Source organism: Enhydra lutris, unplaced genomic scaffold, assembly GCF_002288905.1.
Source record: "Enhydra lutris kenyoni isolate GAN:26980312 unplaced genomic scaffold, ASM228890v2 scaffoldscaffold37, whole genome shotgun sequence".
Classification (NCBI taxonomy): Eukaryota; Metazoa; Chordata; class Mammalia; order Carnivora; family Mustelidae; genus Enhydra; species Enhydra lutris.
This window is the reverse complement of record NW_019154121.1, coordinates 31,067,266-31,090,051: the sequence shown is the minus strand read 5'-3', so window position 1 is coordinate 31,090,051 and position 22,786 is coordinate 31,067,266. Positions and strand designations below refer to the sequence as shown.

At 47.7% G+C, this 22,786-nt stretch overlaps 1 protein-coding gene across 2 annotated transcripts in view; it reads right to left on the bottom strand.

Moving 5' to 3' along the window:
• Nucleotides 1-22,786, bottom strand: part of LOC111154399 (ubiquitin protein ligase E3C) — a 111,305-nt gene that overhangs the window by 49,003 nt on the left and 39,516 nt on the right. The window contains exons 11-17 of one of the 2 annotated variants that reach the window (XM_022513947.1): nt 18,926-19,012; nt 14,494-14,651; nt 14,103-14,329; nt 5,431-5,535; nt 3,387-3,474; nt 2,244-2,341; nt 1,135-1,267 (exon numbers count right to left, since the gene is read on the bottom strand). In XM_022513947.1, coding sequence (XP_022369655.1) covers nt 1,135-1,267; nt 2,244-2,341; nt 3,387-3,474; nt 5,431-5,535; nt 14,103-14,329; nt 14,494-14,651; nt 18,926-19,012 — 896 coding nt within the window. Of the gene's footprint in view, nt 1-1,134; nt 1,268-2,243; nt 2,342-3,386; nt 3,475-5,430; nt 5,536-14,102; nt 14,338-14,493; nt 14,652-18,925; nt 19,013-22,786 lie in introns of both variants that reach the window. The other variant, XM_022513948.1, reaches the window with a different exon arrangement.

Below are 22,786 nucleotides of genomic sequence, written 5' to 3'. Positions count from 1 at the left end.
AGAGTGCGCTGGTGCCGTGGGGGCCGCACAGCCCGGGCTCAGGACTGGGCCGGTGGGGTGCAGCTTTGGGGCTGCTGCACAGGTTACACGAGAAACCCACAGCACGTGAGCATCAAATCCTCGCACACTGACCCTGGAACAGACGGGGCCAGCGACTGCTGCTCGCCCCATTATTCCCGCAGCGTAACACAATTCCCTCTTGAAGGAAAAAAGGACATGAGGTTCTGCTCCCCTAGAATAGGCAACTGTTCCTTCACTTCTGACACCGTCTCATTGTCTCCTACAGCTGCGCCCAGACCCCACCACGCGTCCACCGTTCCTTCCCTGCACCGACGGAGCCCCGACTTCACCCAGTATCACGGACACCATATTCTGAAGCTAAAAGCATTCATATAGAAATGATAACGCTACAAGTTTCACACTGGGTGTCCAATATTCATGTGAGGTCAAGCGTGTCGCTGAGCTCTAAGTGCAGCCTGCATCACAATCTCCGCACGACGGCCTCCTGCCACCCACGCACGCGCCCGTCGCAGAGGGGTCTGCACTGCGGTGCGGTTTCTTCTGCTCCGTTAAGTGTGGCTCAGAGATCACAACACAGAAGTAGGCTTCCCTATGGAGTACGGGATGTCGACGGCTGCCCATCAACAGTTTCAGATGTAAATTGTCAACTGAACTTTAGACACAGACATTCATGGGTGAAGTTTCTTGCTTTAAAAAAAAAAAAAACCAGTATTTGAAAGGCTCCTGTTGTGGTAATCGTCAGTGTTATTCGATAATATGCGCCTACCGGGTCTGACATAGCCCATTTCACTGTGAAAAAGTCAGTGCAGAACAAGATGACGAACACTGATGTTGTAATGATTACCTTTCTCTTTTCTTCCTTCTAAAAAAGATTTTACTCATTTATTCGACAGAGAGAGAGAGAGAGCAAGAGAGAGAACAAGCCCGAGGAGCAGCAGGCTCCCCGCTGAGCAGGGAGCCCGATATGGGCTCGATCCCAGGACCCTGGGGTCATGACCTGAGCCCAAGGCAGACGCTTAACGACTGAGCCACCCAGGCGCCCAATGATTACCTTTTCCTAAATGACCCCTCGCCTCCCCCGCCGCACACACACACAGACAGAGTTGCAAGTACCATTTTCTGGGGAAAGTTTGTCATACGCGTCCTCGTAAATGTAATTTCTTCTGATCGTGACATTAATCCCATCCAGAAATGGACCGTCTCCTTGAACTTCTTGCTTATCTGCGTAAATCAACCTTTGAAAGATCTGAGAAACAGGGGAGCTGTCAGGTTATGTAAGCAGCAGACTTTTTGTTATAAACACAAGCAGCAAGAGGAAAATTTGTTAAATAAATCTTAACTTTTCTATCTCCATAAATTCTGAAGCAAATTTTAAAAGCCAAGATATCAAATATGGACTTTATGCCTTCTCGGTAAATGTGCAATATTTTCGTATTTGTAACATTGCTCTTTTCCTCCCTTTTATGTAATTGAAGACTCCCCTGCTATAGTATACGTTCACTATTCTCTTCTGCGAACCCTCCAGAAAAACGCAGCGGGGAGAGGAGAGACTAGCTCCGTGAAGCTGTGGACTCCTATGGGTCCGGCCGCGTCCCTACCCGCCAGCAGAGGGAGCCACGCGGCGCAAGCGTCTTGGTGAAGCAGCACCAGCAGCCTTCAAACACACTCCTCCTGCTCATCCTACAAACGGAGCGGGCGGGACTAAAATAACCCTCCCGAAGCCGATACTTACGAGTACCCTAGTAGTTTTTAGAAAGTTGCAAAGTTGATGAATACAACGAACAAAACATGTTAAATCTCAGAACAGGTGCACGTAAGCAATGCTTTGCACACTGGTCAGAAATCGCCAGACTCCTGCTCCCCTCTCTTCTGTGAGGCTGTGCTGGTGAAAAACGACCCAGCAGACAGAACACAGCATATCTTATAAAAAAATGTGCATTTTTAAAAACAATGCAAAATTTACTAGACAAAAGGACCTTCTCCCCCCATTATAAGAAGACAACGGCGTGACAGGCCTTTAAACTAGTTACAGCTAAGGGAAAGGAATCTGTCAAGTCTATACAGAGGCATCTGGTCGGACCACGCTCTTATACGTCACCATCAGCGACTGCAATCTCGTGAGAAAAACAGCGATGACATGACCAGCGAGCCACTAAGCCACGCCGAGCTTTCCTCGCTGGTGTTGGTTTGCACTGAAACGACGGAGGAACCACGGTGCGCACCTTGACCCGCTCCTCGAACGGAACCACGAAGGGCAGCTCAGTCAGGATGGCCAGCTGTCGCTCCTCCGACACAGACAGAGGCAGGGACTCCAAACCCACTGCAACACATGGGGACACCTCTGTCAGGCTCTGTACACACGCGACCGCACGTCGCCGCACTCTGCCGGCACGGAGTTGTACGGACAGAAGGCCCGCGGTGACCCCGCGTCCGTCGCGTGCCAAGAGCACTTGCTCACTTCATATCTCTGTGTCCCACTCAGGTAACTCTCGCAGTATTTCACACTTCCTCATACTTCTGTTTGTTATGGGATCTGTGGTCGGTGATTACCGGTCACTGAGTACTCAGATGACAGCTGCCATCTCCTGGCTGAAAGTGCTCTGAAGGAAGGTACGTGTGGTGTTTTTTAGATGCGATGCTATTACGTACTTAACATTCTTTTTTAAAGTAGGCTCCACACCCAGCACAGAGCCCCAGGCGGGGCCTGAACCCACGACCTGAGATCAAGACCCAAGCTGAGATCAAGAGTCAGAGGCTTAATGGACTGAGCCACCGAGGCGCCCCTGCATACTTGACTTTTACATGCTCTAGAAAACCAAAAACTTCGTCTGACTCGTTCACTTTATTGCAGTGGTCTGGAGTCAAGCCGGCCTGTCTCAGACGGACGCCTGGACTTTTCCTTTCCAGACTCACGAGGCTACACACCACATGGTTCCATTTAAAGCCATGCTGGAAAAGGCAAAGCTATCAGGACAAAAGCAAGTCAGTGGTTGCCAGACGCTCTGGCTGGGCAAAGGGGTCACCTCCAAAGGCACATGAGATAATTTCTGGAGCAATCAGTCTTTTCCAGATGGTTGATCACAGAGACATTTATCCAAAATCATAGAACACCAGGGGCGTCTCCGAATCTTGATTTCGGTTCAGGTCATGACACAGGATTGCGGGAGGGACCCCTCTGTCGGGCTCCGTGCTCCGCGTGGAGCCTGCTTAAGATTCTCTCTCTCCCCCTCTGCCCTTCCCCCACTAAAAACAGTTCAAAAGAAATCTCAGAACAGTACACCAAAAAGAAAGGATTTCCCAGTATGTGAACGAGAGCCCATGACCCTGGGCTGAAGGAGAAACCTTCCAGGCCACAGAGAACTCACCATCCAGGCTCGACTGCAGGGGGCCAATTCTCCCCATCCGCCGGAACCTCCACACGTGTCGGGAAGCCGGGACATAGAGCTGGGTGACCTGTGGGGCCAGCAACTGGCTTAGTACATGTCCGCGCCCCAGCACAAGCCCTCACCAGCCACATGGGAAGCACAGGATGCTGTGCGTGCCTGTCACACCAGCCAGGTCCTGAGCTTCGACCTCAGGTCCTTTCCATCACTCCCTCCTTGGTCAGCTGCCCGTTTACACTCGTACCATAAGTGTTTTCCCTAACGCACCCCAAGGGAGTCTCTCCTCGCTCTCGTTGATGCATAGCGTTCGTGCAATATCCGCATCTAGTAACCTATCCTGATGATCACCTTACAGGTGAAAACACGCTACACTTAAAGAATTAACAATTTCTTATCACCAAATATTCAGTGTCCCATAGTTCTAAGCACCCGGTTTGTGTCGGCACCCCAGTAAGGCCGGGTCCGTAGACATTCTGGTAAGCTCTGGGGCTCTGGCTGCTCCCTCAGCCCTGCCTGCGGCCCCAGTCAGCTGTCTGGCCATGTTCCCCACCCCGGGGTTTCGCCAGCTGCGTCCCCTCGGTGTTAACGCGGCTTCCAGGCCCTGCGTTTCCCTACAAACGTGCGGTTCCTTCTTGAGGTTTCACTGCACCCAGGTCTGACTCTGGCCAGAACACCGCACGGCAGCGTGCGCCCGCACGAGGCCTGTGGCCGGCTGCTGCTGGTCAGCGATGAGACCGAGAACTTGTGCCAGGACAGCAATCAATTACACCAGGAGACACAGTCTGGTCCCTCGGGAATGTTTTCCACAGCTGAGCCCTTCTGGGGTCAAGCAGCAGCACAGTGGCGGACATTCGGGCCCAGGACCCCCATCCATGGGCCTCCAGCCCAGTCTGGGCAGGTCCCTGGGGGGCTGCACCCCAAGGGCACTGCCCCGCTGTGTACTCACCACAGCCTGCAGACCATGGGCCCCTGGTTCACGCACTATTAACTACTTCTACCCCAAGAAGGCTCCCCCATCACCACCACTCATTTGGCCTGAGGTACACGAAGGCCATAAAGGCCAGGCAGGCTCAGGGCATGACTAGTTCTTTCTGCCCAACCAGTCTCAAGCAGTGACGCGGTTCCTCTGCGGCCCATAACACGGCCGATCAAGTTCTTCCTTTCTGCGGATTCAGGAACTGGGGAATTCAAGCCTGTTTGTGGTTCAGTTGGCCGCACCCAGGGTGGAGGGCTGCAGCCTCCTGTGGCTCCCACGCTGCCCAGTGACAGGAGGCCCCGGCTGTCTCCTCTGGGTGCTGAGTGCTGCTCAGAGCCTCCCCATCCCGGGGTCTTGCTACGGGACATCCACTGCCACAGGATCGGGCAAGGTTTCTCGGCCTGAGCACCAGGCACAGCTAGAAGCCACATCGCTAAAGACTTGTGCACACCCAGTATGAAACTGGTGTAAAACCACTGCTTTCTTTCCTTAAACGTTTTCACGGTCTTGTTTCTTCTAGACCCTCTACTCTCTGCCCTCATCCCCAAGACCCTGAAATGAATACAATCACGCCCTTTTCTGACAAGTAAGAATGAAAATTCAGATAGTTCGTGACCTTTGTTAAATTTCTAAAAATATTTATGCTATTGAATCTACTTCAGGTCTAGATCTAAGTAATATTCAAATTTGTTTCTGTTCCTTTAGAAAGTCAAGGACGTGCCCCTTCTCCTTTAAGGGCTATTAAATACACATTGACAATTATAACACCAATAAAAGCAAAACCTCTTGCAATCCCAACAAAGAACCACTGGGCTCCAATATAATTTGCGGTTGAAGGAGAAAATTAGGTTTAACAATGAACTCAGGACACATCTTTAAGTCAATGACACTGCTATATATTCTATGACCGAAGAGTTGATAATAAAAAAGCTTACTGTTACTATTTAGTTACATAGTAAGTAATAAGTGAAACAATTTAAAAGAATTTATCCTCGTCCCCAGAAAGACAAAAGCTTTTTCAGAGAAACACCGGAGGGTCTGTCAGCGAACCTTATCCGCTTTGATGTCTTCTTGCTCCGACAGCCAGTGGTGCGGAGGGCAGAAATTTCTCCTCGCGTCTCTGGACTTCAGCATTTTCACCAGATTGGTGATCACCTGCAGAGGGAACAGACGGCAAAGTCACATGAAGAAGCTCAGGCCGACCCCGCAGGACAGTCAGGACAGCCAGGCCGCAGAGACGCACCCCGTCCTGCGACCGCAGGAACAAACTTTAGGTACAAAGCAGGGAGTGATGTGCTAACGAAGGGAGGAAAATTATCGGGAATATGTTAAAGGCAGACTACAGAGGAGGTCGTAATGAAGTTTTCAAATACAAATTTGGACATGTATTAGCTCATCTGAGCTACAAATAGCAAGAAATCTCCAAGTCTCCAGCAATTTCGTGGAAGTCTGCCCCACAGCAAGATCATTTCGTATTTTCCTGAAAAGACACTATCAAGAACACTGAGGGGAAGAAGTGTCCTGGAAGGCCCTCTGACAGCTGTCAAAACACGAAAAACAATTCCAGGACTTCCCTCATGTAAGTGTCTGGGGTTGGGCCGTACTTGCACACAGACCCGGTCCACCCTGTCATGGAGCGTCCCTGCACCCACACAGCTCAGGCGCTCGTTATGCCCCTGCAGTGAGCACCGGTCCCTCCCCGGGTCCGCAGGAGGCCCCCAAGGGAGACAGTCCCAGCTACCTTCCTGGAAAGCCACGAGGCATTCGAGCATTGACCTGGCATCAAAAACAAATCGCAATTTAGAAATGGTGACGAACTGCCGGCACCACCTATTTAAAAAAGACCCGATGATGGGGTCTCCAACTCTGGATTCCAGCTCAGGTCACAGTCTCAGGGTCCTGGGATCGAGCCCGCGGTGGGCTCTGCGCTCAGGGTGGGGTCTGCTGGGAATTCCCTCTCTCCCCTTGTCCCCCCATGCAGGCACCTGCTCAGTCTCTCAAAATAATTAAAATCTTTAAAAAACAACTTAAATAATAAAAAAGACCTGATATTTCATATTAAATACAAATGTACGTTGTAATGAACCGAGATAAACCAATATAAATCTGTAAATCCAAAGCCTTAAACCTTTACAAATGGGATTTGATCACACAACTACTAAGTAGCTGAAGTAAGACCATGAGAATATTTTCTGAAAAAGTCAGCCAGGCCTCTATGCGCACCGCCTCTAGCCAAGTAAAATATAACCCGGGTGCGGAATTAGGATAAAATATAACTTGGGTAAGGACTAAAACAAGGATAACACGGTAAATTTCCAAATATACCCCCAAGACAAACAAGATTGCCTAATTTCAATTGTTAACGGAGATTTCCCATTAAAATTCCACAATTCGGCATCCCTATACGATAGAAATACAGATGCTTCTTTTACGACATGTGAACCCTGGTATTCAGGGACACCAAAAAATTCCGTATCCAACACAATGGGTGAGAAAGGACCCTTGGCTGGCACCTCAGACCACTAGAATGTGGACCCCCAACTTGGACGAGAAGCCCGGGGACAGAGGAAACAGTAACGCCCAATTCAGACGGAACGACGTCAGTACGAACGTGTCCAGGTCTGGGTACCGCTTCTGGACGGAGGGCTGTTTCTCACCAAGTTAGCGGTGACATTTACCCTGTGGCACCTGGAAGCCTGTCCCGAACACTACAGTAATATCCTTTCTGAATCGGCAGAAACGAGCTCCGGTTAGTGAACCGCAGGTGGTCACCCGCGACTCCGGACTGCTGTGCTCGCCAGGGGCTTCCGGGCTTACGACGACTCCTCCAACTGCAGCTGCATCAGAGGAACAGCCGAGCCTGGGGCTCTGTCTGGCCAATGCCACGGTCATGACAGAGCGTGCTCACTGACCTACTGCACTTCAATCTCTCAAGTCTCTAGGTTTCGCTCCCCTAAAGAACAAAGCGGGCGTCAGTGAGTTCCACTGCACGTGCAGTCCTGTCTGGGACGGGGCCAGGTCGGAGCCCACGGAGCCCACGGAGCCCACAGAGCCCACGGAGCCCACCGTGTAAACATGTGCTCTTCCAACAGCAGAGATGGAAGCACCATCATCTTGTGTGAAGATTCGTAACCACCTATATTAGCATTTTAAAGATGTTCAGACTGAACAGACACTGGGCTGAAATTCACACATAATACACAACTGTTAGCAAAAGACATGTTTTCTGACCAATATACAAGCATATTGACTTAGCGGCCCCTGTTCACTTACAGCTTGCGCACACTGTGCCCTGGATGTTGACACCCTCGTGGACGACCTTCCCCACCACACAGCGGAGGACACTCAGCTTTGCTGAAGTTAAGAGACTTGCTCCAAGGCTTGCCAAGGGGCAGAGCCAGGGCTGCCTAACTCCAGAATAAAACCTTTCATCTGCCTCCTGGTAGTCATCTCCCAACCTCTGGTTCCGAGGTCATTTACTCTCCACAGGTCACAAATATTAAACTACCGATGAAGGAATGAATGCTATAACTTACTTTCTTCTTTTAAATTACTGTGAAATTAAACACTAAAAAGTTTCAATATAGGGCACCCCCTTTCTTACTCTCACATTCTAAGCATAAAGAAGGAAGTATCACGTATTACTTACCAACGCCCTGGTATCAGTGACCCTCTTTAAAAAGAAGAGAGAGAGAGAGACAGGGAGGAATAGTGCGAGGCATAAAGTGATGGGCCTCAGGAAGTGTGTCGAGGATGCCGTCCGCACAGAGTCACTGTGACAAAGCAAGTCTCAAGTTACACTTGGCAGCAAACCAACCTTGAAAATGAGTCCCAGACAGGATCACCAGAGGAAATAAAGGATACCTCACTCAATTTTAACTTTCAATAAATACAAAATAATTTTTTAGTATAAACGTACTTCCAGATACATACCACGTTTTCAAAAAATGTAAACAGATCCAAAATACTGCATAGGACATATTTTTATCAAAAAAAGCCTTTGTTATTTATATGAAATTAAAATTTAAGTGGATGACACATTTTTACTTGCTAAATCTGGCAATACTAACCCTGGACCAATTCCCAAAAAACCTTTTTAGAAATGTCAAATCCCATGTCTTAGATTCAACTAGAAACACTTTCCTCCTTCATTTAGACTAGCTCTCTTCTGGGCACCTGGGGGGCTCAGTCATTAAGTGACTGCCTTCGGCTCACTCAGGTCGGGATCCCAGGGTCCTGGGATTGAGCCCCGCATCGGGCTCCCTGCTCAGCAGGAAGCTGCTTCTCCCTCTCTCTCTGCCTGCTGCTCCCCCTGCTTGTACACTTGCGCACGCTCTCTCTCTGTCGAATAAACAAAATCTTTAAAAACTAAAATAATAAACCAATTATCTTCTAAGTCATAAGAAAAATACAAATTTTAAGAAACCATGAAAATTTGAGTCTATTTGTGATGCCAAAACACCTGTGACCATGTCCCCTTTCTCCGCACCCACCTTCAGGATCACACACTCAACTGCCACCCAAACACTTAGTACCGAGGGGGAAAGAATATGGAGGGGGCGCTAAAATCATGGAAGCAGACTGACGAGCGCAGAAGGTCAGGAAGACGGGGGTCACGATTCTGAACTGGTCAACAGACAGCCAGTGTTGAGATCCGAGGCATGTCTCCAGTCAGTTTTATTCAATTTTCTGGCACAAATATGCCTACGACAGAAGACTATCCCAAACTGAAGAAATTTTAGATTTAAACAGGACCTAAGTCATGGCTAAGCCCAACTTCGCAAACTGAGGCCCAAGGTCATACATATCGGCCCAAAGTGACCCTTGGCGCCCTGAGGCCTGTGGTTCTTCAGCGCCGCACACTGAGCTCTCCTGCTGGTGAAGGCCCGAGCAGAGGCCCCAACAGCCAGTTCAGTTCATCTGGGGGGAAGCCAGTCAACCGTTTGTAACTGCTCCCCGGAGCCCCGGCTACACGAGCAGTTGGACTCGAGAACCAGCGGGTTCAGACGTGAGGCAAGATAAAGCCATCACTAAGCAAACGCTGGGCTACCTCGGAGTGCCGGCTCAGTACAGTTCCGGCAGACCCCAACAGCTGTAAGTAGGACACACTGCATTTGTTTGGGGTTTAACTCTTGTCCCCCACATCATGTTCTCCCATGCCAGATCGAAACCTTAAGGATTATACACATGCTCAGTAACTCTAAAAATTATTTAAGTAAACATTCAGAAACACACACAATTGCTATACACACTCTATTATCTACACCTGAATTAAGAATAGGTGATACACGTGAACAGGTTCCCTGAACCCAATGTTAAAAAGATCAAGTCGGTGACTGCTTAGAAACACAGAGATGCTCCTAAAAGCCACCCTTGACAGCTGTCCCAGAGAAAGACAGCAAATTAACAGGCACTGCCTCGCCCACAGCACCCCGTACGTTTCAGAGCGCACCAGCTACGACGGCCACACGGAATCCTGGGGACTACATGCTGCGTCACACACATACTGAGCACTATATGCACGTCAGCTGGCTGAAGGCCGCGGAGGGTAAAGTCTGACATTTCTGAATGGAGATTCTTGACATTCAGTTAAATTACTGTAACCCAAAAAAAGTACATATAGTCCAAATTGTGAAAGGCAACTGCAAGACTAAATTACATTTAACATAAAAGAATAATCTCTTTTTATCTGAAATCTTCTATGTAAAATCTGATAAGTAAAATCAAACATCTTGGGTAATTTTTTTTTTTTAAGATTTATTTACTTATTGGCACAGAGAGAGAGATCACAAGTAGACAGAGAGGCAGGCAGAGAGAGAGGGGGAAGCAGGCTCCCCGCTGATCAGAGAGCCCGATGTGGGGCTCGATCCCAGGACCCTGGGATCATGACCCGAGCCACCCAGGTGCCCTTTGGGTAATTCTTCAAGAAGTTCAATACAAAGTACAGGATATAGACAGCACACGATCTGCGGGTACTTGAGTGTGATGAAAGTACAATGCGGTAAACGTATATCCTGTAAGAATTTTCCACTAATCTGAGTTCATAACGGACACATGTAGAAACAAAGTACGAGAAACACCAGTGAAGACCAGTTCCAGGAACACCGTCTTGCAGACCAGAATGGCCGTTCTCCTAGAGGAAAAGTTTAGAGTAACCTCAGCATCATTTCTCCATCCTACGTTCTCTCATGGTACTGATCTCGTTTATCTCAATGTGATTAGCTGAACATGTGGCTTTTTCACCATGTAGAAATGCTGAGAGAGCAAGCGCCAGGCCAACCACCACTCACGATTCCCCAGAGGGGGGCGGAGTCCGCGTTCTCGGGGTAAAGCCTGCGAGTTAGAGGAACTGGTGAGAGCGGTGTCCCCTCCGCAGAGGCCATGACGCGTCCCATACGGACGACCCAGGTCGAAGGTGAACCAAGTTCTATAAAGCCCTCCGTTACTACTCCTGAACACTGCTGTATTTGTAAAGACAACAGGATTCTCCAGGATGTTTGAAACACTACAAAATTATTTCTTAAAGTACCCATTCTATTTGGTAGTCAGAAACAAAACAAAAACCCCCAAAGGTGGGAAAGGGTGCTATGAGAACACAGGTGCATGGTTTCACCAAACAGGGAAAACTATAATGATGGCATGCGAGTGTTATGTTATGGCGTGGCTGTTGTTTTAATTCTCACTTAAAAAAAAAAAATTCTTTCTGGAACTGAAACATGCAATCAGCCACTGAGAAAGCGAACACCGCTCACAACACAGGCTTCTCTCCCTCCGTACAGACGTGCACGGATGAGAAAGGCGTGAGGCACCTCGTTCCTGCTGCCCGACACACCTTCCTCCTCGCAGGTGACCTGCTGGCACAGAGCTGCACACAAAGGCATGGCAAACAGGACTTCCTACCTCCTCATGGGGCTAAAGGAACCACAGCTATAAACTGCACGTCAAGAGGAGTTTATAAATTTGATAAACGCGTAAACTGGTTTAGCAGTACCACTGCAGGGCTCAGCAGCTGACCTCAATTCTCATCACGACAAAGAAAGATGACTCTATGCACTTAAAATTCTATGTTCTGTGACCAGTGAACAGAGCCTCTCACAGAAATTAGTCTGAAAGGACCATCGTAAGACTGAGAAATGAAAATGTTGGTGGTTGAAGGAGTCAGGCCCCATCATCTGCAATTCTGTCAAAACCAGCAGAAGGCTGGAAACCGTTGGCAAAATGCTGTTACCTTCTCTGGTTGATTCTAACTTGAATTTTTCAACTCAAATTTGGCACGAAAACACACAAAAAAATCTAACATTCTATTCTAGTACTTTTCGGAACGGGGTGCAGAGCAGCAGAGTTCAAGGAAAGGCCCTAACCGCCCCAGCCATGGAGTGACTTGTGTTCACTGACTCAGTCTACGTAACGCTCTTACGATAGTGTCTGGGACACAGGAGCCACGGAGGGGATTCTTTTTATCTCCCATTAAAGATAATTTTTTCTTAAAAGAAAAACCAGTAGCAGCTGAGCCCTTCTCTGCAACGCAAAGAGTATGCCTTGATTTTTCATTATTTTTTTGGCTCAGCTTACCAGCATGTGTATAACTTTGTTTTTTACCCCTCAAAGAATAGAAATTCTGTTCAAAAAACTGTCTTCAAACAATTCTGTCCTGAACTCAGAAGGTCTTTGTAACAACTCAATTTCAAACCTAAAACAATCCCTTACCAAAAAAGTAGAACTTCTCCTTAATTCCTAAAACCTTTAATCCTTAATCAAGTGGTAATGAGTCATTTTGAGGCATAAGAAAAAATTCACTATAAAATTTTCGTTTAATGTTGAAGCAAAATAAAGCAGGGCCCAGGAAAAGTATCTTCTATAGTATTATTTTTATTTTATTTTATTTATTTATTTGACAGAGACAGAGATCACAAGCAGGCAGAGAGGCAGGCAGAGAGAGAGGAGGAAGCAGGCTCCCGGCTGAGCAGAGAGCCCGACACGGGGCTCGATCCCAGGACCCTGAGATCACGACCTGAGCCGAAGGCAGAGGCCTACCCCACGGAGCCCCCCAGGCACCACCCTTCTGTAGCGTTATTCAATCCTGAGGTTTCTCAGTCCTAAAGAGAAGCCTGTCATATGAAAATTATGAAATTCTCAATAGGTGCTATAAAATAATGAGATTATCTGACACTGTGCACAAAACCTGATATCCTACATAATGGAAAGCCTTATTAACAAAGATCCCAGAGACTTGAAGAAAAACACATATGCTACCATAATACACATATCCAGCCAAGTGTACCTAAGAATTCTAAGTTTGAAATAGGTTAGGTAGCATATTTTTAAGTTAGAAAAGTCGCCAAGTTGTCAACCTTTAAGAATGGATAAATTAAGGGTTCAACACGTGCCCTTTAAAGTTTTCTTGGGAACATAGGGATAGGTAATTAAAATAAATTGTGCAAACATATATTACATCAATCCGCACAAATTATAAATTCAATGATGCATTAGGACTGTGTTCAGTGCAATCAAAACATTATCAGTTACTCTCACTGCTACTAATGCTCTCGCTCATAAGTGAAATGTGTTGTAAAATCAGGCAGCACGGGCTGGACAGAGACTACCGTGCACTCGTCGGATGAACAAGCAGTCCTTAATTAGCCCATCAGGTTAAGTGCAAGCATTAATGGGCCTTTCCTAAAGTCCAGCTTGACATCTTTCTCCAAACGTGGCCAAGAAGAAGGTTCCATTAGCAATATTAATACAAGCTTAGTTGATCATTTTCATTCAATTAACTTCTTTCAATTAAATAGATAGCTTGACAAAAGCAGTGATAAAGGACCTGCAGGGACAGCTGATGACTCGAGCTGCACATTAGTGTGCTAGGGGTCGCGGATATTAAACGGACTGTAAATCCAGCATTCAATTTGGAAAATGCACTTCTTCTGCTCTCACTCCTTTAATGAGCGATTTTAGCTGACTAGATGTGTTTGCTGCAGAAATTTCATGGCAAGTCAAGCACCCTTTTTCTTTTCTTTTTTTCTACCCCACCGTTACATTCTCAGCGGTGGTGACTTCCCGCCAGTGTTCCAGCCACAGTCACTCATAACTCCTCTTTCTGCATGGTTAAAAATGAAGATATTTTAAAATAATTTATATGTAACTTGCATTACATTAATGACCTTATTCCCCACCTTCGTTAATCAATTTCTGAAAAGATTAAAGAAATACAACCTGTAAGAGATCGTTTAGTGAAAAATGAAAATATTCAAAAATTTTATTTATGGGGCGCCTGGGTGGCTCAGTTGTTAAGCGTCTGCCTTCGGCTCAGGTCACGATCCCAGGGTCCTGGGATCGAGCTCCGCGTTGGGCTCCCTACTTGGAGGGAGGCCTGCTTCTCCCTCTCCCACTCCCCCTGCTTGTGTTCCCTCTCTCGCTGTGTCTCTCTCTGTCAAATAAATTTAAAAAAAATAAAATCTTTAAAAAAAATTTTATTTATAATTCATTGTTACTCGCACTTAAAGCAACTTTAAAAAGACGCACGTAATAACGTAAAAACAAGGGTTTCAAAGAAGGCAAAAGTAAAATGAAAATGACTTTCCATTTTAAAAAGTTTTGCAAATTAAAAATTATGCCAAAAACAAACCTGTACTTCTTATGAAATGAATCAAGTCAGGAGACATTTGTACATTACTTGACCTCAGTAAGCACACGCACAAACACAAACCCCACGTACGGCTTACCTTAAACAACTGAACCCATCGCTTCTGCTCCATCTGTATGCACTGCTGCATTTCAGAACTGGTTGTAACTCCGACACTCTGGAACGCGGTAATATATTCTTCTCGAACTTCCGGCTTTGTTTCTGGGTAAGCCAATTTGATGATCCCTAGGCAGGCATCCCGAAGGCAGCGAGACAGCGCTATCAGCTCTTCCAGAGTAAAAGGCATCATTGATGATTGTCTCTGACCTACAACCGGAAAACATAATCTAATGTTCTATCATACTTGGCTTTTTTTTTCCCCCTCATTTCTTAACACAATGAAAGACTTAAGAGACTTAAAACTTTTCTATCACCTACGAAAACGGACAGGCCAAGAAGCCAGCAAAAAACGGATTCTTCTAAACTCTCACCTTCTATGGGATCTCCAAAGAATTCATTGTCATGTATGGAAATTAGTGAGTGACTGAACAGAGAGCTAAACAGGTAGAAGAGAGGGATGATCCGACTGGAGTCTTCCAAAGACATGGGGGAGCCCCTGGAGATCACCTGCAGCAGCGGCACCATAGACCTTGAGACGGCAGCAAGAACAAAACAAAGATTTTAAGGTTAGTTCCAATTTGGGAATGAATTAAGACATGACACCAGACAAAAATCAGCAGGAAAAATAACATTCCTATTAGCAACTGAACTACTTCAAGGGAAGGTAAAGTCCTAACAATGCTGGTTCATAAACCGCTACTAGAGAGTAGGACCCCAAGCCACCACTCTCGACTCCTGCCCCCGCTACTGTGATCCCCGCTACTGTGATCACCGCACAAAAGCAATTACTGAGATGCCAGTGGTCCCCAGACAGAGGGTTACAGTAAGTAACGCCACTACTTTCTGGGTTCAAACTACCCCTCCTCCTCCCTACTTCACGTATTCAACAAAGTATCGTGCTGCTCTCACGAAACACCTACCCAGACCGTTAAAAACTGCTGAGTGTTGACCCCTGATAAATGCTTCAGGAACAGAGACCCCCCCTCAGGCGAACTGGGCTTTGTTCCTGTTAGCCGCGCTCATCTACCAGCTCGCTGCTGCCCCTGCTTTTCCCAGGAGTCCTGGCACATCCTAGGCAGCTCGAAAGTAAGGCGATCTTCAGAGAGCCCTGTCGTCTCTTCATGCGTCAAGAGCTCTGAGCTATTAAATTTACTTCTCCACCTAGAACCTGTGCCCCCTCCCCCTTGGGGAAATGTGGTTCCTTGTCCTGTTGAACACTCAGTGACAGAGGTTCACCAGCAAGCTCTTTCCAATCTATAAAGCCCCACGGTCCCCTACAGCATGTCCTATCAGTCCTGAGCTAGCAAATGTGGGCAAGATTGCTGTTTGATCGTCACACCGCGAATATCTATTTCTACAAAACCACGGATCTGTATTACATGCGATGCGACAGGAGTAAGGATCCACAAATTACCAAGTGGTTGCCCACCACTGCCAAGAGTTACGTGAGAGAGCAAGGCAGACGTGAAGGCCAGGCAAATGTCCTTTCACTCTCGTGGGGCTTCGGTGCACTGGCCTGAGCCACCCGGAGCTTTAGGGCTCCACGGGGCCCACCCACTTCAGGGGAGAGCAATGGCGCCAACAGGTCCGTGAGGACAGGGGCCCCGATGTGCAGTCTGAACTCTGCTGTCACAGAGAAGAACCGTCGTCTGACTGACTTCCTGTGCGTCCTGACCCTGAATGTGCAGCCCGGCCCTGGGCACTGGCTGACGGAAGCGATCCGTCCAAAATAAAAACGCAGGGAAGACACATAAAAAGGGACAAGGTACAACCGTCCTACCTCATGGCCAAAGCCAGGCTGACAGAAAAAGGGTCTTTAACTGTTAGGATAAAAGAGGTGTGGGGGCTCCCTTTGAACCGACCAGACTGGAGCAGGCAGGAGCCCTCCCGCACCTCCTGAGTTACTCCCCACCAGGTCTGGAACTGCGTCCCCACACGATACACTGCCGATGGACAGAGGAAAACCACTTTAATGTCATGTTTCCCTGATACTGGTAGAAATGGTCGGCACCTCTCAGTTCCCTCACAGAACCACACAGACAACAGAGGACTGTGACAAGCGAATGCTATTCGGGGGGACACGGTGCAGGTCAAGTTACAGAAGAGTGACACGCCAGCCCCCAGCGGTCACCCCGGCACTCGAGCACGCCCAGCAGCTGGGCCCATACGGGTCGGCGTGTGCAGCGCTCTCGCACTCGAGTCCCTACGACGAGGGCAATTATTCAACTCGAGCTTATCCCATGAGGTAAACAAAAGAAAGGAATCGTTTTCATTTAAATGACGGAACACGTGATTGGCAAGGAGGGCCGGACGCGCGCCTATGGTCTCCTCCAGCAGGGACACGAGGGAAGCATATGTTTCTTGATTCCCTGCGGGCCACACTTTCTGCCATAAACACTGACTCAAATACTCCTCTGAACACAGGTCAAACTCAAAAACTTATGAGCAAATAAAAAGTCCATAATTTACCGTAGTGGAAAAGCCACGGATTGAGAGCCTGGGGAGTTGGCCGGCCTGGGAGCAGCCCTAAGACCGCAGGTAACCCCCCGCCTCCAGACACAGCACCCCTGCCCGAAGGCTCCCGCGCCGCATCTGCGGCCACTGTGGCCCTTCCCACGGGAGTCTCTTCTACACAGGTCGTTGCCGCATGCTCTTGCCGAGCATGAAGTCTAAGTCTACTGAGACCACCATAACCACTACTCACTGCTCGTGTCGGTGGGGCAAGAAGTGGGCAGTTCACAGTGAGAACAGTCTGCACAGAACCCAAGACAAGCAGGCCCGAGCCGGCTCGGGCGGGGCTTCGGTGGCGGGAGGTCCAACGGCAAAGACAAGCCAGGAGTCCACGCGCTCCCGCCCCTCAGCTGTGCCTCAGTCGCTCCGGAGCCTGGGAGGTCAGGAACCCGGGCTTCCAGCCCAGGCCACCAGCACGTCGCAGGGTTAGCAAGAAAACCCCCATTTTCTCCCGCTCCTGTGATGACCGCTGTGCTCGCTGGAACTTACACATCCCAGTGGAACTCTTGTTAGGAAACGATTTCCAAATTAATTCAATGCCAATTTCAGAAAAATCAGGGATTTCAATTTTTAAATCATATTCCAAGAGTAAACTCAAGAAACTCACATGGTAGTAATACAATCCTAATATATATCCCATTGTAAGTTTCTTGAGGGACTTTAATTAAACAAGTAAGCTGAAACCCAAATTCTCAAATTGCTTTTTAAGACATGATGAGCTTTAAAAATTTTGCGTAACTTTACAAACTTATAAAGTAATTCTGATAGTTTACTGTAACTAATAACACCTCATTTTTCTTTCACACACCGTGGCTCCAGTTCCCCGCCAAGAGACAAACGCCATCAACAATCAGGCAGTCATCAGGCGGAGCTGCGGCGGGGCTCCGCTGCTAAGTGGAAACACTCCGAGGCCAACGATAACTTCCTGTCCCAATGATCCCTGATCTTTTCCACTAAACAAACCTGTCACAGGCCAAGACTGGCGTGGTCATAAGTGGCTGAAAACCACCAGAAAAACTAACAAAACATACACAAAACCTTTACATTTTAATTTGAGAATGAAAGGGTGTAAAAGAATGTTTCTGGACATGAAGGCGTTGCAGGTCTCTTTCTAATCCCTGCTGCCTCTCCCTCTTCGTTTCCCCTTCACAAGCGCCGCAGCTGCTGGGGTGTCATTACTCACTTTGGAGGCAAGGACATTAAATGAAGAAAACCAGGCACGTCTCTCAAAGCGATGCTATTCATAAACCGACATTCCCTTTTATTACGAGTTTGTGTAGGTCAGTGACCTGAATCCCGGCTCCCGCTGCACAGGAGTGAACCTGAGACAAAGCACCCAGTGCAGGCGTCCTTTCTGACGTCCCCATCTGACACCACATGCCGCAGACCCAGTCAGCGTGTGCTCACAGTTGGGACACCCCAACCTCATACCCCAGAAATTCCTTCCACTGCCTGGCAGGAAAGACAGGGAGGAAGGGACAGAGTGGGGAGAGGAAGGGGGGAGGGGGAGACAGAGAGAAAGACTGAAGGACACGCCCTTCCCAACTCTTGCCCTAAAACTGACAGGTGTCTTCCTTCATTGGACAGCAGCAGGCCACTGCAGTTACTGGTACAGCCGGCTACACTTTCCAAGTTCAGTCTCTGGTGACCTGAGCGTCACGCTCCTCTTTTCCTATTACAGCAGAGAGGAGTTCCCTTGAACTCCTGAGAGAGGACAGAGTCAGCGAGGCACTAGGCTAGCTCAGTTCACCACAAAGGATATCTGAATATTAAATTCTCTGTTTAGTACACATTCAATTAAAATATGTATATTAAAGATTCCAGACTTCAAGTTACATAATGATTCATATAAGAAAAGTCAAATTACAGGGGCACCTGGGGGGCTCAGTGGGTTAAGCCTCTGCCTTTGGCTTAGGTCATGATCTCAGGGTCCTGGGATCGAGCCCCACATCGGGCTCTCTGCTCAGCGGGGAGCCTGCTTCCCCCTCTCTCTGCCTGACTCTCTGCCTACTTGTAATCTCTATCAAATAAATTAAATAAATAAATAATTAAAAAAAAAAGAGTACAGCATTAAAAACAAATTTACTATCAGATAAAGCCATACTTTTAATGTATACGGATAAACATGTATAAAAATGGGCTTTAATTTCTTCTTTTTATGAAATTGAGACCATCTAGAATTTTTCTTACATACAGTAAGTAGTACTTTAAAACACCATCTTAGAATATTTTCACGTAGGTTGCCACTTTCCATGTACATAAGCTCAGTTTGTAAGTCCACGTGACACGTACCCTGTGATCATCCGTGTTGTCATGGAAGAGATGAGAAACCACAGGTGTCTCAGAAACCTGGCATTAAAGGCTAAACTGTAGAGAAGCCTGGAAAGGGAATGGGGAAAAATAAGTGAGAATAAGCAGATATTCATTCAACATATTTCTTCCAAATTCAAGCAAGCTATAAACCAAAGAGCGTGTATGATTCAGAAAATGTCTGTATTAAGCCCACAAAGAGCATACTTCCGGCACCAGGCTGCCCACTGGGGTACGTGGGAACCGTTCCGGCCCCGTGAGCACGAGCGGGCAGCAGGCCAGGCGCTGTCCCGGAGCTCGACAGCCCTGAGCCGGGGCCGTGAGCTCCACCCCACGAGGAAGAGATGGGCTGCGGGAAAGCGCAGGCTGAGTGTGCTGACCCTCTGGGTATACTAATGTGCTGCAATATTTTATGGTACTAATAGTATTATTTCTCTACATTTAAAAATTTTTAAATAGGAATTTTAAGTAACCATTCTTGAAACAAACACATAAGAACGTGTGTGTGTGTGTGCGTGTTTTTTTAAAGATTGATTTATTTGACAGAGACACAGTGAGAGAGGGAACACAAACAGGGGGAGTGGGAGAGGGGGATGCAGGCTCCCCGCTGAGCAGAGAGCCCGATGCGGGGCTCAATCCCAGGACCCTGGGATCATGACCTGAGCGGAAGGCAGAGGCTTAACCCCCTAAGCCACCCATGTGTCCCAAAGACGTGTTTTTTAAGGCTTAACTAGCATCTCAAACAGAATTCAGATCTAAAAGTATATTCTAAAGGTTTTTGAAAACCCTCCTGTATAGTATCAACTAGATTAAAAAGACTAAAAAGCTCTGTGGATAAAGGGTAGATGTTTGGGGTGCCTGGGTGGCACAGTCGGCTGACCTCTCAACTTTCGGCGTGGGTTGTGATATAAATTTCCTTTATTATTAAAAAATTTTAAGACATAGTTCAGTTTGCGGCAACTTGCCAAAGAATGTCTCTTCACAGACCAACTGAGAACCCAGAGAAGCTCCAGAAACGGCTCTGTTCAGTCAGCGTTCTGGTATCAAAGCCACAACCAGGTTCCAGAGACAGTGCCCTTTGTCTTGACAACTTTGATTTAAAAATGAACAGAGTTAGGACGCCAGAGTGGCTCAGTTGGTTAAGCGACTGCCTTCAGCTCCGGTCATGATCCCAGGGTCCTGGGACTGAGTCCGGCATTGGGCTCTTTGCTCAGCGGGGAGCCTGCTTCTCCCTCTGACCTCTCCCCTCTCATGCTCTCTATCTCCCTCTCTCAAATAAATAAAATCTTTAAAAAAAATAAAAATAAATAAAAATGAACAGACTTGAAAACTGAACGTTCCCTCATACTACAGTGTCACCAGAATGGGGAAAGCAGCGTTCATTATGTGGATCCTTTCCTCGCTAGTCCTGAACACTACTGTTAGAAAGTACACATGAGAAGATCAGTACAGGCTACACGTGTGCTTTTTCCAAGTTCACCTGTGCCTCCTGTGAATCGGCTGTCACTAATAAATGTTTAGAAAATTCTCAGAAGTTTCCAAACTCTCTTATTGCTAAGTCTGACCACATCAAGGCCACTTGCTAATTTGATGTGTCTAACAATAATGATTATCAATTAGTTTAGAATCTATATAGGACTTCAAAATAGATTTAATAATAAAATCATGATGTATTGAAATGTTTAAAAGCTCACAGATCTTATTTAGTCCCTATTATAGAAAATTCTATCATGAATCAAAAGCAAATTAAATGTATTGATTGGACTGAAAATATCACTGATGAAAAGAGCAAGCATGAAATCATAGGCAAAAAGTAAATTTCTCTCTGTAGGTATCCAGCTTCATACTTTCACAACAAACTATAAAAAGTTGTTTACAGAAACAGGAGTGGTATAATCTGGAATAGAAAACAAGACACAGGTCTGCGTATCCCCCACTAAAGTCACGGGCATGCGCGTGCTACCTCAGGCTCTCACGGACAGGAACTGTGAGCCAGGGCTGAAGAAAGCCCTCGGCCGCGCCCAGAGCACAGGACAACAGCCGTGCGCTTCCAGACAAACCATTGTCTAAATCATGATTCATCACGCAAAACAATTAAGCTGGCTCATTCTATGGGTTCTTGGTAGAGAAATGCAGCACATGTTGCAATAAAGCTGATCTGTGAGGCACTGTGAGTGGATGTATTTTCAAGAAAACCACAGGAAGATAACAGCAACCTTTGTGATGCCCAAAACATTACTTTCAAAAATTCCATTTCAAAGGTTCTAGAAGTGCATGCAACAGAGGAGCTGAGGACCAGGAACAAGTCCGTGCGGCTGCTGGGCTGTGAGCCCCACTCCTGACACAGCACTCACAGGAAGCGCCTGCCATAAAATGAAAATGTCACAGAAAGTTGGAATTACAGGCGACATCTCAGTGTGTGACTCAGGAAGGCCTCTGACGGGATAACCTCAGTGTGAGTCTCACAGACAACTGAGCCAAGAAAGAGAATTCAAGGAGGAAAGAAGCATTTTGGACAGAGTCTAGCAGAGGCAAAGGGACCTGGCCTGGAACACAGGGGAGGCAGAGAGCCAGCGCGAGCGTGGCTGGGGCAGAGGTGACCGAACACTTGATCGGTGCGGGGGACAGAGCCTGGCAGTGACTGCGGAACCCGAGTCTTCTACTGAAAGCTAAGGTGCGTGAGGAGGACAGCAACCGGGTCATGTTTCTGACCATTCAGCCCGGCAGAGCAGAGCGCGAGAACGAACACACACGCGTCACGGCAACTGACTGCGTCTGCACCATCGCCACGGGAGGAGCGGCTCCAAGCCCGCGCTCCGCAGCCAGTCCGTCCAGCAGACTTTCTGTGGCGCTGGGAGTGGTCTGTGCTGTGCTAGCTAACAGGGCGGCACTGGCCAGCCACACGAGGCCACCACGCACTTGAAGGGTGCCGAGCTACGTGGCCAAGGAACTGGGTTTACACTTTCACTGTAATTAATTTCAAGTGAAGTAGCCACGTTTTGCTAGTGGCTCCCCCAGTGTAACCCCGGGTTTTGGGGGAGTGTGCTGAACTCAATCTCATGGAGCGGGGAGGGGTCTCGGTACAGCCCGTTAAACTGCTAACGGGAGTCTGGAGCTCCAGAAAGTGGCCGGAGCCTATCCAGAAAACCGACCGAGTAGGAAAAAAACGAAGAAACTAAAGGGAAAGGAAGTCAAAGAAATTGAGGAAACACTGAAACACAGACGGAGAAGAGCCTTGGAGAAACAGAAGAGAAGCCCAACAGCAAAGGGAAAGTCGTGAGAACAGCGTCTGCAAAGGCAGCAGGGGAGGGAGGTTTGAGAAGAGGAAGGACAGCTGTGCGGAGGGCCACGGAGGGCCGGGCTTGCGGGGTGCCCTGTGGGGTGCCGCACCCCCCATCCCCCAGGCAGGGCAGGATGAGGCGTGGCCAAAGGGAGGGCACACAGAAGGGCACGGTCCTCAGCTCTATGTGGAACCCTTCCCAGCAGCACAAAGCCGTCCGATGACACACTAAGCCCCCGCCTGCCAGCTCAGAGTCCAAGTCAGCCGGGGTCAACGCTCAGCACCGTACGTGGGCCGCCCTCACGTGTCCACATAAGTGCCCATCTCTCTGGGTTTAGTTCTCTGGACACTGGGGTACTGCCTTCTTGTTTTCCCTCTCACAATACAACCACAGTATTCACAATAAAGATAGTGAATATATTTTCTTAAGAAAAAAATAAATTTTATATCCGAATATTTATTCAGAGTCCCAAGTCCAATGGCAAGATTTATGAATTTTCTCCCATAAAAGGAGCTGGAAATTCATTTATTACTTTTTTGAAATTTAAGTAATTCCCATAATC